Source organism: Aythya fuligula, chromosome 6 (genome assembly GCF_009819795.1).
Source record: "Aythya fuligula isolate bAytFul2 chromosome 6, bAytFul2.pri, whole genome shotgun sequence".
NCBI lineage: Eukaryota > Metazoa > Chordata > Aves > Anseriformes > Anatidae > Aythya > Aythya fuligula.
In genome coordinates, this window is record NC_045564.1 from 15,830,245 (window position 1) to 15,843,259 (window position 13,015).

The 13,015-nt window shown below is 38.3% G+C and overlaps 1 protein-coding gene across 1 annotated transcript; it reads right to left on the reverse strand.

Annotated features, from left to right (window-relative positions):
• Nucleotides 1–211: 211 nt before the first annotated feature.
• On the reverse strand, nucleotides 212–12,890 carry PLEKHA3 (pleckstrin homology domain containing A3). The gene is made up of 8 exons (XM_032190578.1): nucleotides 12,734–12,890; nucleotides 9,220–9,336; nucleotides 8,440–8,595; nucleotides 7,087–7,223; nucleotides 5,542–5,706; nucleotides 4,453–4,496; nucleotides 3,770–3,885; nucleotides 212–2,067 (listed from the first exon to the last, which is right to left on the reverse strand). The coding sequence occupies exons 1-8, from the start codon at nucleotides 12,771–12,773 to the stop codon at nucleotides 1,937–1,939; spliced, it is 906 nt and encodes a 301-aa protein (XP_032046469.1). The 5' UTR covers nucleotides 12,774–12,890; the 3' UTR covers nucleotides 212–1,936.
• Between the last annotated feature and the right edge of the window lie 125 nt (nucleotides 12,891–13,015).

The window sequence follows — 13,015 nt, forward strand, 5'->3', positions numbered from 1 at the left end:
AATCAGTCTTATCGATCTTTTTTTGCACAATGTGGAGTCCGAACTATTTTTTCTGTAGTAGCTGGAAGCCAGAAATAGATACCCGTTAATGTGGCATGGACTTAACTCTGTACAATCTGGAAGAAACTTCAGTGAAATTTCAATAAGGAGCTCTAAAACAATGTATATGATTCAATGAAACACTCAGCAATATGTTGTTTACTTCTCTGAACATATCTTTAATACTTATTTTTACAATTGTCTTAAGTGTCATACAGAATACATTAAAGCAAAATTTCAGGAAAAATGTACAAGCATGTGTATGGCTGATATGCAAATGCTAGTTGCATGAAAACTGAGCACAAATAACAGCTCTGAGCTGGTATCCATAAATAACTTTACTCACATAAGACCTTCAACTCCATTTGACCCCTACATAATGGTTTAAAACCTGTTAGTCTAGACAGGCAACAGGTTGTATGATTTTCCTCAACACTTGGACCTATTTTGATTTAGATGAATCAACATACCAGAAGTTTATAATGAAAATTTCCATTCCAAGCCCATCTGTCTTTTCCACACTGCTAAACAAACACCAAATTATTCATATACACCAAAGGAAGACAAGATAGACCAAATTAAAGACTTGTTTATAAAAACAGATTTTGGTATGTGCTTGAGTGCAAAAAACCCTGTGCATTTACTTAGGAATTGTGTAAATGAAAAACAGTAAATGGCTTGCTTAAAGTGCTCTACAGCTAAGACTTTATAGACCAAGTTTATCCCTAAATTAATACCAAAAACAAAATCCCCCAAAGTTTACAATGCTAACTCTAGCAACCTTATGGACCAAGGTGCTAATAGGCACTGTTATTACATATAACTCATGAATTATTCAGAGTCAGAATCCAATCTCACTTACAGTAAATGCAAATTTACATTGATGTAACTGAGAGCAGAATCCATCTCATGGTTTATACCACCTTGAAATGATATAAAGAAGTCACCAAATCACAAGCTTCCTCTTGTATAAATACGTCATAAATAAAATATGCATAGACACAAATACCCATTTCAACAGCAGCTTCATGGTCTAATAGGTTCATCTCTTACTTCTATAATACTTTCCTGAAAATACATCTCAACTGAGCAGAGTAAATCTTAGCCATGTTGCATTAGTTACTTGTTATTAGCTACACACCCCAAAAACAATTTATGGACATTTTGAAGCCTTTAGTAGATCCTCAGATCTTTAGTAGTGAAATTAGGTAAAAAAATTCTGATGCAAAAAAGAATAAATAAATAAAAATTATTAAATATCCAATGCTTGATACAAATGCTTCATATTAAGTTATTTTCATATATTTGTTTAGAAAAATACACTAAATATTTCTACTTTCATTGGCTAAAAATAAGGACCGGATTATGTATATCCTTGTGTTTTTAAAGAAGGCAATGTCAATTACCATTAAGCTGCTAGAGTAGACCTATTAGTGGCCAGTCCCACAGCCCTTATACAGGCAAAAAATGCCACTGCAGGGCTATCATAGCTCCAGGCAGATTGCTTGTACAAATGACCAGCAGGCCCATGGCACAAATTGCATTTTCTCCAAAAAAAAGAAACCTTTTTGCTAAAGTTTTTAACCTGTAGATTGACTAATGTATCAGTAAGACCTTCACACTTTAAAAAGAGCAACATTTACAAATGTAGATGCTTATCTGTTAAACCATCATTCGTTCCAAAAAATGCACATTCAAACTGTGAAATATTAGGAAAATACTCTTGCAAATAAACTATATAAAGATAAAATACACTTCAAAGATAGTTTTTATGTTATTCTATAAAGTGCAGAGAAATCCTTCTAAAAAGGGAAATGACTACTTTCTATAACAACAGTATAATTACAGCAGCCTTTGCATAGCATTATTTATAGAAAATTGAATACTTTCAATTTCTTCATGAAGAAAAGGATGAGAAAGTCTCTTCCAGTTCAGATCTTTCCTTTGATACTGATCTGTTTTCTTCAGGAATGGTTGATGATACCACCAGATCTCCATTGACAGCACTTCTAGAACAGTGAGCAGATCCTATGAAGATATCAAAAAGTATTTAAATTTCAGTGAAAAAACCCTCATCCAATCTGTCAGTTATTCTATTTGCTATTTCCTATTGGACTTCTCCAAAAATACTTCAATTAATACCATGGCCAAGGATGACGGACACAATGAATTTTCAGTTAGTATAAATGTGGTAACTTTTTTCTTTTAGACAATGATTTTTATATTATGAACAACAAATTTGTCTGTGAGGTGCAGACAATTTCTGTATGATGCAGAAAAATTTTTTGAAGAAGAAAAACTGATGAATCAATAAGCATTTGATTAAAATATTTTCTATTATCAAAATGAGATGGATGACTTCCTGCAAGTTCAGTATTGCTAGGCTACCTGGCATGAAAGAGAATGAACTAAGATAACTAAAAAGGTAGTAGAGGGAGTTTCTAACAAAGGGAAAAAAAAAAAAAAAAAAAAAAGAGGGGTGGGGGGGAGAAAGTGAGTTAGAAGCTAGAGCTAGTAAGGAACCAAAGAAGTCGGGTATTAGCAGAAACACACAAGACTTCTCAGCAATTCTGAAAAGAATCAGACTGGGTAACCAACCCCAGGAGAAGGTCCAGATGTTAACAACAGACCTAGGTTACAGAAAGCAAGACTGACCTGCAACTACCTAGGCAGTGAGATGCAGACTGGGGTCTAAACTAAGTTTGGGATAGATGCTAGCTTGGGATAGATGCTAGCTTGGGATAGATGCTAGCTTGGGATAGATGCTAGCAGACCCTAAACAGGTGGCAGGTGAGTAAGTTCGAAGTGGTGGTTGTCTTGCAGTATATGAGCATCAGAGAACCAAGAAGATGGTGTGGCAGTGCAAATACTTGCACTGTGATAGTGTAAAGCATTAGTACCTCTTTGGACTCGCATGGACTTTCAGCACTGCATAGGCCCCAGTTTTTTTGTTTGTTTGTTTGTTTGTTTGTTTGTTTTTCAATCTAAATGAGGCACTAGGAACTCCAGAAGGAAGCAAGACTAAACCAGAACTAGGCAAGAAGAATTAGTCATGTTAAGTCAAGTCTCCCTGAGAGAAATTAGGATGGAATCAAAAGGAGAGTAAGATACAAGACTTAATAAGACAGAACTGTATACTAACTCATTCAGTAGGCCCCTCTAACCATTAGGGTCTAATATTCTGAACATGACATCATTTCATCACTTTTTTGGTTGTTTTTATTTATTATTACCAGGGCTGCACTATTTCAGAACAGTGCTACACTCCACAACAGGCAAGCAGACACTGAAATGACTGATCTTACAGCAATGCACTGTGGGGAAATTAACCACCACACCCCTATTCAGAGAGACCAAAGAAAGGCGAATTTTTTTAGTAATAACAAGCAGATAGCAAGTAACAGTATACCACATCACATACCAAAATAATGTTCATGCAAGGTCCTTAGTACAAACACTCTTGTTCTGGTTGGGTCTCCATTTTAGATTACAAGCAGTCCTACTGATTTCAGTACAACTGCTCCAGCTGTAAGATCCTTTTCAACAGGAGTGAAAGCTAGAAAAAGTCAGCTACATAAAAATCTACACAAGTGATTTGGTTTATAATGTTGCAACCTTACAACCAACTCTTTTTTCTTATACTGATATCAGCACTAAAACATACGCTGTAAACAGGGTAATAAATTCTACAGAAAGATAGAAAAGAAAACCATCCCTTTTCCAAACTCACTCTGAGAATCTTCCAGGGGACTATCACTGTAAGATTCTGTATCTGAGTATGTTCTTCTGCGTCGCTGTGATAATCGGTAAAGGGATGAAATTGGTTCTTTTACAGAGTGATTATTCCTACAAATGAAACAAGATATATTAGTAAGTAAATTCTGTAACAACCCACACAAACTTAATATACTTTAAAATAATTCTGGTTTTTAGTTTGTTAATATCAATAATGTTTTTCACTAAGAAAAAAATAACACAGCCAACAGAACATTTTGATTTTCACAATTTCAATGCCTGAAAATTGAAATAAAAATCTAATACAGCGTTTGCAAGCAGAAAACGGTAATTCAAGAACTCTGAAAGACTGACCCAGAAAGAATACAGCATTTTAAGTCATATGTCTAATTTTATGAAATCAGCAGAAGAAGTCATTTGCATAAAGTTTCTAGCGGGAAGAAATATTTATAGGGCAAGTATGAGAGACATTATGACACAATGAGCTCCATTATTTGCCACTGACACCAATAATCTGCTCCTGTTTTCAAAATTAGATCAATTTATGCCATTTTATTATTTTCCCAAGTGAAAAATTTCTCTCATACTTTTTTTTTTTAATGTTCAGGGAGGTGTTTTAAGAAATGTTCAGGGAGGTGTTTTAAGAAATTAAGAAAATAAAATGAAAAAGAAAATTACCTTTCTGAATAACAAGGACCAGGGTGGCTAACGGAACGCTTCATCTAGAAAGAAAAAACAAATGCCATAAGCTACTTTCAAGAATAGTATACATACTTACACTAATTTATACTCTATTTACAGCCTCTACAAAGAGGGTGGGTAATCTCTCTCTTTTTTACATATATATAAATTAAAAATAACTGTTCTTAATGGGAAGTCTGTTCTAACTATATGGAAATAGATGGATTGCTACCAATATTAAAAGTTTTAAAGCGTTTACACAGGACATGCAATTTACTACACGGAATACTATCTAGTTAGAGAGCCATTTGTCAATTGACATGATATAGAAATGCTGAAGTATTTTCCCCCACCAAAAGCCAGTTTAATTCTCCATTACACAATAAAGCCAAAAGTCTGCCTCTTGATTCTTTGCAGTTTTTCTGGTATCACTGCCAAATCTCTATGTGTGAAAGTTATTAAGTTATACAAATGACATACAGAATTGTATGTTATTTGATGGAATGGAAGATTAAAGGGTAATATCCAAGTACAAAGAAAGGGACTCGCACAAGAGAATCCTACAACACAGCCTATCTTAGAAACTATGTATGTTATCAGTAAGACATTTAAGATGATCTCACGTACACTGCCCTCCTAAAAGAAATAATTAGTAATGAAGAGTTATGCGAGTATCTTTACCATTATTGACCTTTTCGATAAATAAGGGCATGTTATATTAATATGAACATTTTTGAACTATATACATCGAAAAATAACCTATGTTGCTGAAGTGCTTCAAGTCACAAGGCAGTTGTCTGTTTAACTGAGGAAAAATTAAATCGCGTTTGTTTATGAGATATCTCAGAACAGGGTCTTGACACATGCGACAAATTACCCTGATTATGTGAGCGCTAGCAAATGAAGACTGGTAACAGAGAAGTATTGATTTATAAAATATTTAGGACCTGCACTGATCACAGTAGTGTAAAGACTTCATTTGCTGATGTAATAGCACAAAGCAATACTATAGTCTTTTGCCATTCTTCCCCACATCTAACCAACTACATGACACTTAGAAAAAATAGTATTTTAAAATGTCTGAACCATTTGGACAGGTGATGGTGACACAGGAGAAACCAAGGGATCAGGGTGAGGCAGCTGGAACATCTCTGGCTTAAATTTGGCATTAGCAATCTTCACACATTCTTCAAGCGTTGTGATAAATGTATTACAGGTGGCACTAAGCAAGGAAGAGGCTTCATTCATGTTCTGAAAATAAATGAAAGCACAAGCATAAGCAAGAATTCCCCCCCCTCCCCCCATACACACTTATTTTTATCACTCTTTACTACTAAGAACTAGGGATAACTTCCATTTCCCACTTACTTAATCAAATGTACACTTACATTGAGGTCGATTAAGCAACTAAATGTGATAGCACTCTAATTTCTTTCTGACATATGAATTTTTTAGGGTATCAGCCAATGATGCTATAATGTTTTCACTGTAAATACAAGTTTTTCTCAGAATAGCTATCTGGTATCAGAAGGTCAGTGAAATAAAAGAATGGCATGTGAACAGCTTTATCACTCCAGCGCAACAATTCTGCAGGCCAATTTCACCTTGCTGTTGCAAACTGACAGCCATTTTCTCTGTTGTGACAAAGTGTCAACACCTTGCTTTACTTTGCTCTAAGTCACAGAATCATAAAATAGTTTGGATTGGAAAGGACCTTAAAGATCACCTAATTCCAACCCCCTGCCATGGACCCCCCTAGACCAGGTTGCTCAAAGCCCCATCCAACCTGGCTTTGAGAACTTCTAGGCATAGGACATCCACAGCTTCTCTGGGCAACCTGTTCCTGTGCCTCACCACCCTCATATGAAAGAGTTTCTTCCAAATATCTAATCTAAATCTAGTCTAGTTTAAAGCCATTAGTTTTAAAGCCTTTAGTTTAAAACCATTACTCCTTGTCCTATCAGTACACTCCCTGATTAGGAATCCCTCTTCTGCTTTCTTGTAGGCCCCCTTTAGGTACTGGAAGGCCACAATAAGGTAACCCCAGGGAAGAACAGCCCTGTCCCTGGGTGGGCTTCAACCACCAACCTTTTAGTGACGTGGACAACAGTATTTTCCACACACTATTCAAGAGTATAAAGAATGAGGACCAGCATTAACTCTCATTCAAAAACAGAAATACTAGAATACTTTTATTTGTGTATATTCAGAGAAACTTTGCAGGTTTCCGATACCTGTAACACTAGCTCTCACTAACAACAAAATGGAATACTCTCCTAAAGGAAGTAAAGAATGGACAAGCAAGATAGTTTCAACCACCCTGCACCTAACAGAGATCTGAAACAAGATATATGTATAGCAGATGTGACAGCTCTTCTGGCCTTTTAACCAAATGACTCAATAACACAATTGATTCCTAATACATTTTATGGTTAAAATTAAATCATACAGGTTCTTTGTGCACTTATAATCAATGACAGCATTATGTACACACAACCACTCAAAATCTGACTTAAATCTGAGTAAAATCTCCCAACATTCAGAAGAAGGGAAAAAAGCATAAGATATCAGCAGAAACTTTAGTTGAACTATGTAATCAGGTTCTCCAGTGCCATTGTAGAAATTCAATACCTCAATGCTGGGAGGAGAACGAGTCTCATCATGGTGAACAAATTCTTGTATCGTATGAACTTGCTGCATTAAAAGATCACAGTAGAGACGAAGTTCAGACATTTTGGTTTTAAGAGATTCATTGGTCTCACTTATTTCTATAAGAAATAAAGGAAACGTCAATTTATGGCATATCATTTATTATTTATTCTAGTTTTTTAAGTGCACTTCTCATGTAAATTTAAATATTGATTTAAAAATTTGCTTAAGCTATCACTTGAATTTGAGAAAAAATGGATTCTGCAATGAATCAAGCACTATACTTGAAGCAGACACCAGAGTTTGTACTTTTTGATAACTGATGCGACTTTAATGACCACAATGACAGAGGCATATAACAAGAAAAGATAAAGTTGCAATCTTTCTTAGCTACAGCCTAATGTAGGAAAAAAATCAGTAGATGAAATTTATCCCTGTTAGAGTGGGTAAATGGTTACATCAAGACATTCAAAAAATATATATATTCTCATGGGTTATATTGACTTCCTTCAGTGGAGGTAATGTCATCCAGTGTGTTTTAGTGTTCTTTTTCTCCAGTAAAAGGAAACTTGTACAATGCCCATATACTGAAATTCTAGATGCCTTACTGTCAAGGAAGACAGGGCTGAATACATTTAGGAATTTTAACAATGAAGCATGTGATTGGTTTTACATGATTTTTACATGATTTTTTATAACGTGGACAGAATAAAGACTCAGAATATCACCTCCGGAATGTCTGTAAAAATATATTAGGCATATAACTAAGATGCATGTATTTTCTCAAAAAGGGTCCAGGGAATTAGACATCTAAACCCCATGGACTTTGAGTTTAAACTCCCTGTCCTTCTAACTGTTAGACTCCTAGTCAGACATGCATATCGGTAGAAGAGAAAGGAGTCTGAACTGATAGCAACTGATACAGGTTTCTTTGAAATAAACAGAACTCATATTCATGGCAGCTGTGAATTTGATACTTCATATGGTCACAGCAACATTCCTAGAATGCCACACAGATATGAAGTGCAGGACAAATCTGAAGACAGCACAGAAATCCAAAATGGAAAGGCAATACAGAAAACACAGAAGTGATAATGCCTATGATCAGCAAAATAAAGTCAAAAACAGACTATGTAGCACGGTGATTTGCATCATTTGCTAGCACAGTTCATACATCATGGGGAAATTTACATTACAGATGACTAGGAATAATTACAGTTCATATTTTAAAGACAATAGTACTCAATTTCTAACACAACATTTGCGCTATCATTACCCGAAAACAAACATTTGAAAAAGTGGTTAGCTTGTGCATGCTCAAGGTAACACACATACCTTTTTCTTTTTTTGTTCTAGTATCTGCTAAACAGGCTTTTGCACTCCCCAGTGCTACCAGCCACCTCTGCCTTTCAGCTGCATTAACTGCTTTCATATAGAAATGCTGTTCCCCTGGGATGATTAGCTCCATTCTGGTGTTGTCTGTTGCATGAACTTATGATAGAGAAGAATAAAAGAACAACTTTGAAAAACAAACAAACAAACAAACATACAATCTGGTAACAATTATTTATTAAAAACAAATCAAAGTATTTAGCAATACAGTACACGACAGTAATACAGTAAATCACAATGTGCTCCTGCCAAATAACAGAAAGCCCATGCCCTCAAGTGAAAAGGCAGGAATAACAGACACTAAACAAACAATGGCTACACTCAAGTAAAATGGGGTTCCCTTACTGCATTAAGAATTCACTGCATGAATCTGTAGTAACTTTTATACTCCAACCCCAATCTAAATACGGGAAAATGAAGAGTTTTGTTACAAGGACAATATTTACAGAGTCCTAGAAACAAGAACTGAGGTGGACTTCATTTACAGTCCATTATATTCATATAATATGATGAGTTCCAAATCTCAAAAAAAGAGCTCCAAGTGTCAAAAACATTTTTCTTTGTCCCCAATTCCTAATTCACTTTCATTATTATCTGTAAACTATGAAGCAATGACATTGGACTATGAATACACAAATACAGAGAGAGAAGTTTGTGATGCAAAATTGGTGATCTTGTCTCCCTGACAGCTAAAATTTCTTCTAGCAGAAACATAATCCTTACCTTTTATTTCACACACAGCCATCTTTATACTTCCTTTGCTGCCTTTGCAAACATCATCTTGTGAATCATAGTACGACAATATCCCATTGTCTAAAACAAACCACCGAGGCTGCCAACCTAGCAAGATCAAAAACAGGAAAAAGTCTAATTACTGAATTTCAAATTAAATTCAGCTCTTTGGCTGCTAAAACTTTTACAAAAGATGCAAACATTACACTACTCCCATGACACACCAGGAAGTTAAGAATCTGAGTACCAAAGACCAGAGCTGCTCTACAATCAAACCGGTATTATACAGCTATTTCATTCCCATTCATTTTAAATGAAAGGTTGGCAGTATTTCAGTGTTCGCTATATTCCATTCTACCACAAAATAAAATTTTAATATAGCCACTACGGAATCCCATTTTGAAGACTGATAAATCACATACCTCTGAAGAAAAATCCTTTTTAAAATATATTTTTCAGGCAGACTTCCTTTAGATTGTAGTCCCAGAAATAAATGACTGTCGTCACAAACTGCTCTGTTCATTCACCTCTCTCTGCCTCCTGTATTTCAGTGAAAATGTCTATATTTTACACTTAACTACTGACATACTGTTTTCTCTGAAAGTAGCCCAGCTCCACTGTCAACAATTTAACAGCAGGAATTGTGCTGGGAACTGAGACATGGCTTATATTACTAAGAGTCCACTTGTGAGGACCAGCTCCCCTACTACTGTTTTCACCAGCTTTACATCAGCAAAACTGTTTAATGATCTCTGGCTTCATTATGTTTACAAAAGAGAGCAGTTTACACATGCACATGCAACTCTCTTTGAGAGCTCTATGCAGCATTACACCAAGTAGAAATGCTGATTTATTTTAATTAGAGAGGGCCTTGACAATCATTTATCTCTTAATTTATTTTACAGGTATTTCATAAAGCTCAACACTCAGTGGATGGGTACTCTATTTTTTAATACTACCAGATATTAATGTTTTTGCCTAGCAAAGCACCTTGGTTTCTAAAAACAACCTAGAACTAAAACATTCCAGTAGACGATAGCAAGCGCTCAGGCCTGTTACAGCCTGGGTCGGCTAGACGATGGGAGCAGACTCTCCCTCTATTTTACAACTGCAGACCAAGCGTATACCTTCCTGCTTGGCTTATGGCTCAGAACAGCAGTAGCTGTGCAGCCAAGAACTCGACACATCTGGTGATATGACAGTGTGGTCCGCGGTGTTCACCATCCTGTCATCCCGAGAGAGCAAGCAGCAGCCACCCGGCAGCACCGCGCTCTTAACACCGGAGGCTTCCTCAGTCATCCACTAGAGGCTTCATACTGCTCACGTGCAGTCATTACCAATTTTAACACTAATTCAGAAAGTGCAGGACCAGACCACATCACATCATGTCAGAGTTCCAGGATAAGGAAATTATAATGCAAAACTTTATTTTTTTAGTTATTATTATATATTATTTGTTAGCTATAATAGTAAACATCTTTATCATTCAAAATGCAGATGAGTAATTAATAAGCAGATCCACATTCTCACAAAAAAAAGAAAGAAAAAAAAAAGTAAAAACACCAAGGAACCCCAGTTCCCATGGGAAAGATTTCAAGTTATATGTACAACTTACAATAAAGTAATATGCAAACTGCCATAAAATGACTGTATGGAAGACCCCCTCATGTAAAAGGCAGCTCAGAAACGCGCTCATGTTTTTTTTAAGCTATGTTGTGTTGCAAAACATTGACTCTGCACTGTCCTTATCTCCTAAGTGCATGCCCATGTCAATGCCTTTCTAAACAAGGTTATTCTGATAAAAAGGGACCCTATATGGATGATTAATTCAGCCTCATATTATGCTGGCTTTGAAAAAAACATCCGCAAGGGATTTAAAAGACCTCAGTACCTCACAGAAGCAAGTAAAAGAACAAAGCCACTTCTTACTTGAATTTGGGCAAATACGGTTTCCTGTATTCAACAAAATATTTAATAAATTCCTTCACAAGTCCTTAGATGAACATCTATTATTTAAGTAAGAAGGAGGAAACTAAATAATGTTTTCCACAAGCAACAATAACAAGCTCCTTTGCTGCTTGGCTTCTACTGTAAATAGTACCACAAATACCACAGCCTATTTTTGGCTACAAAAACACGTACCGGAGTAACAAGAAAGTTGATAACAACTTTAAAAAAATTCACTGATATGCTTTTTTTTTATTAAAAAAAAAAAAAAAAGTTTCCCTCATATTCAGAAAGTTCTCGGGTATTTCTGACACTATAATTTTCAAAGGCAACTGGAGCAGATGCTGTCAGCTGGGCAACACACATGGAAGGAAGGGCTCTGCAGTTCAGTATATTGGAGGGCTGCTGACTTTTAGTAGAAGTTAGCTGCATGTAAGTTTTTATCAAACACCACAAAGGTTCATTACCCATGACCTTTTACCTTTCACTGAATCACTTCTGGTCACAAAAATGGAAGTGAAAAACACCATTCTATTTTGAAAAGAAATTTGCAGTCATTTTCATACTTAGCCACATTTTTTTCCACTATGTTATTTCCCCGCATTCACTGTGAAGTGACCAAAACATCTAATCTAACAGCTATTTAATTCCAGCACAAGTATGGAATCCTTTCACTGGAAGGCCAGTATACCTGGATGTGGATTTCCTCTGAAAAATACAAAACTACGTACATTTCAATTCCAAGCAAGCACACAATCCTTCTAGTGTGGGGCCTGCACTTTATAAACGCTCAGAACTGAGTTTTACACCACTCCGCATTCAACACCTGAATTCACCGAACTTAAAAAAACAGCACAGACGAAGACCAAGAGGGCAAAGAAGGTACGGACAGACTGCCAAAACCACTGAAGAGGCCTGGTGAGGCACAGTATGTGATCCGGCTCTGATCTGCTCTACAGGCACAAGTACAGCATCAGAAGAGGAATCTTCTTCCCCTTGGAAGTACAGCCTGTCCACTGCTGTCTCCGGGGGGAGGTGACGACTCTGTTATGACAGAGGGAGAACCGAACACTTCTGACAGCAAACGCAGGCCTTTAGTGCGCTTCTGCCCACAGCACTTCACAAAACACATTTACCCAGAACGTGTCCTCCAGAACCAAACTTTGTTTGCGTATTTCACAGGTTAGGATACAGTCGCATAGAGTCCAAAAAATGACCATCCCAGGCCGAATCAAGAGAACCCAGGCTCGGCAAGCCTTTAGCACCCAACATTTAAAGACCGAGCCCTGCGTGACGCCTCAGCCGCACGTGGGGACACCGGCCGGGCTGCGCGCCGCAAGCATAAGATGGAGGGGAAAGATGCGACAGCCGCAACGAGCCGCACGAGGCAGCGGCCGCCCGCGGGCCGCCCGGCAGAGCCCCCGACCCGGCTGTCAGCCCGCAGCCCGCAGCCCCCGCCGGCCCCGGCTGCCCGGAGCCCGGCGCCCCTCACGCAGGCTCCGCCGCGCCGCAGGCCCGGCCGCCCCGAGCCGCCCCCGGCCCCGGCCGCGGCGCCTACCCGCCAGGTAGTTGGTCCACTTGTACAGGGCCCCCTCCATCGCTCACAGCCCCGCGCCGCCCCGCATCCTCCTGCGCCGCCGCGGGGAAAGCGCGGCCGCCGCCGCCGCCGCGGGGATGGGAGCTCCCCTCCCGTCCCCGCCGCTTCTCCCTGCGCGGAGGCGGAGCCGCTCGGCCCGGCCCGGCCCGGCTCGGCTCGGCTCGGTTCAACCCAGCCCCGGCACGGCGGCGGCCCCGGCGGCGCCACCCGGCCGGCGGGGCGCTCCGCGCCTCCCATGCGCGC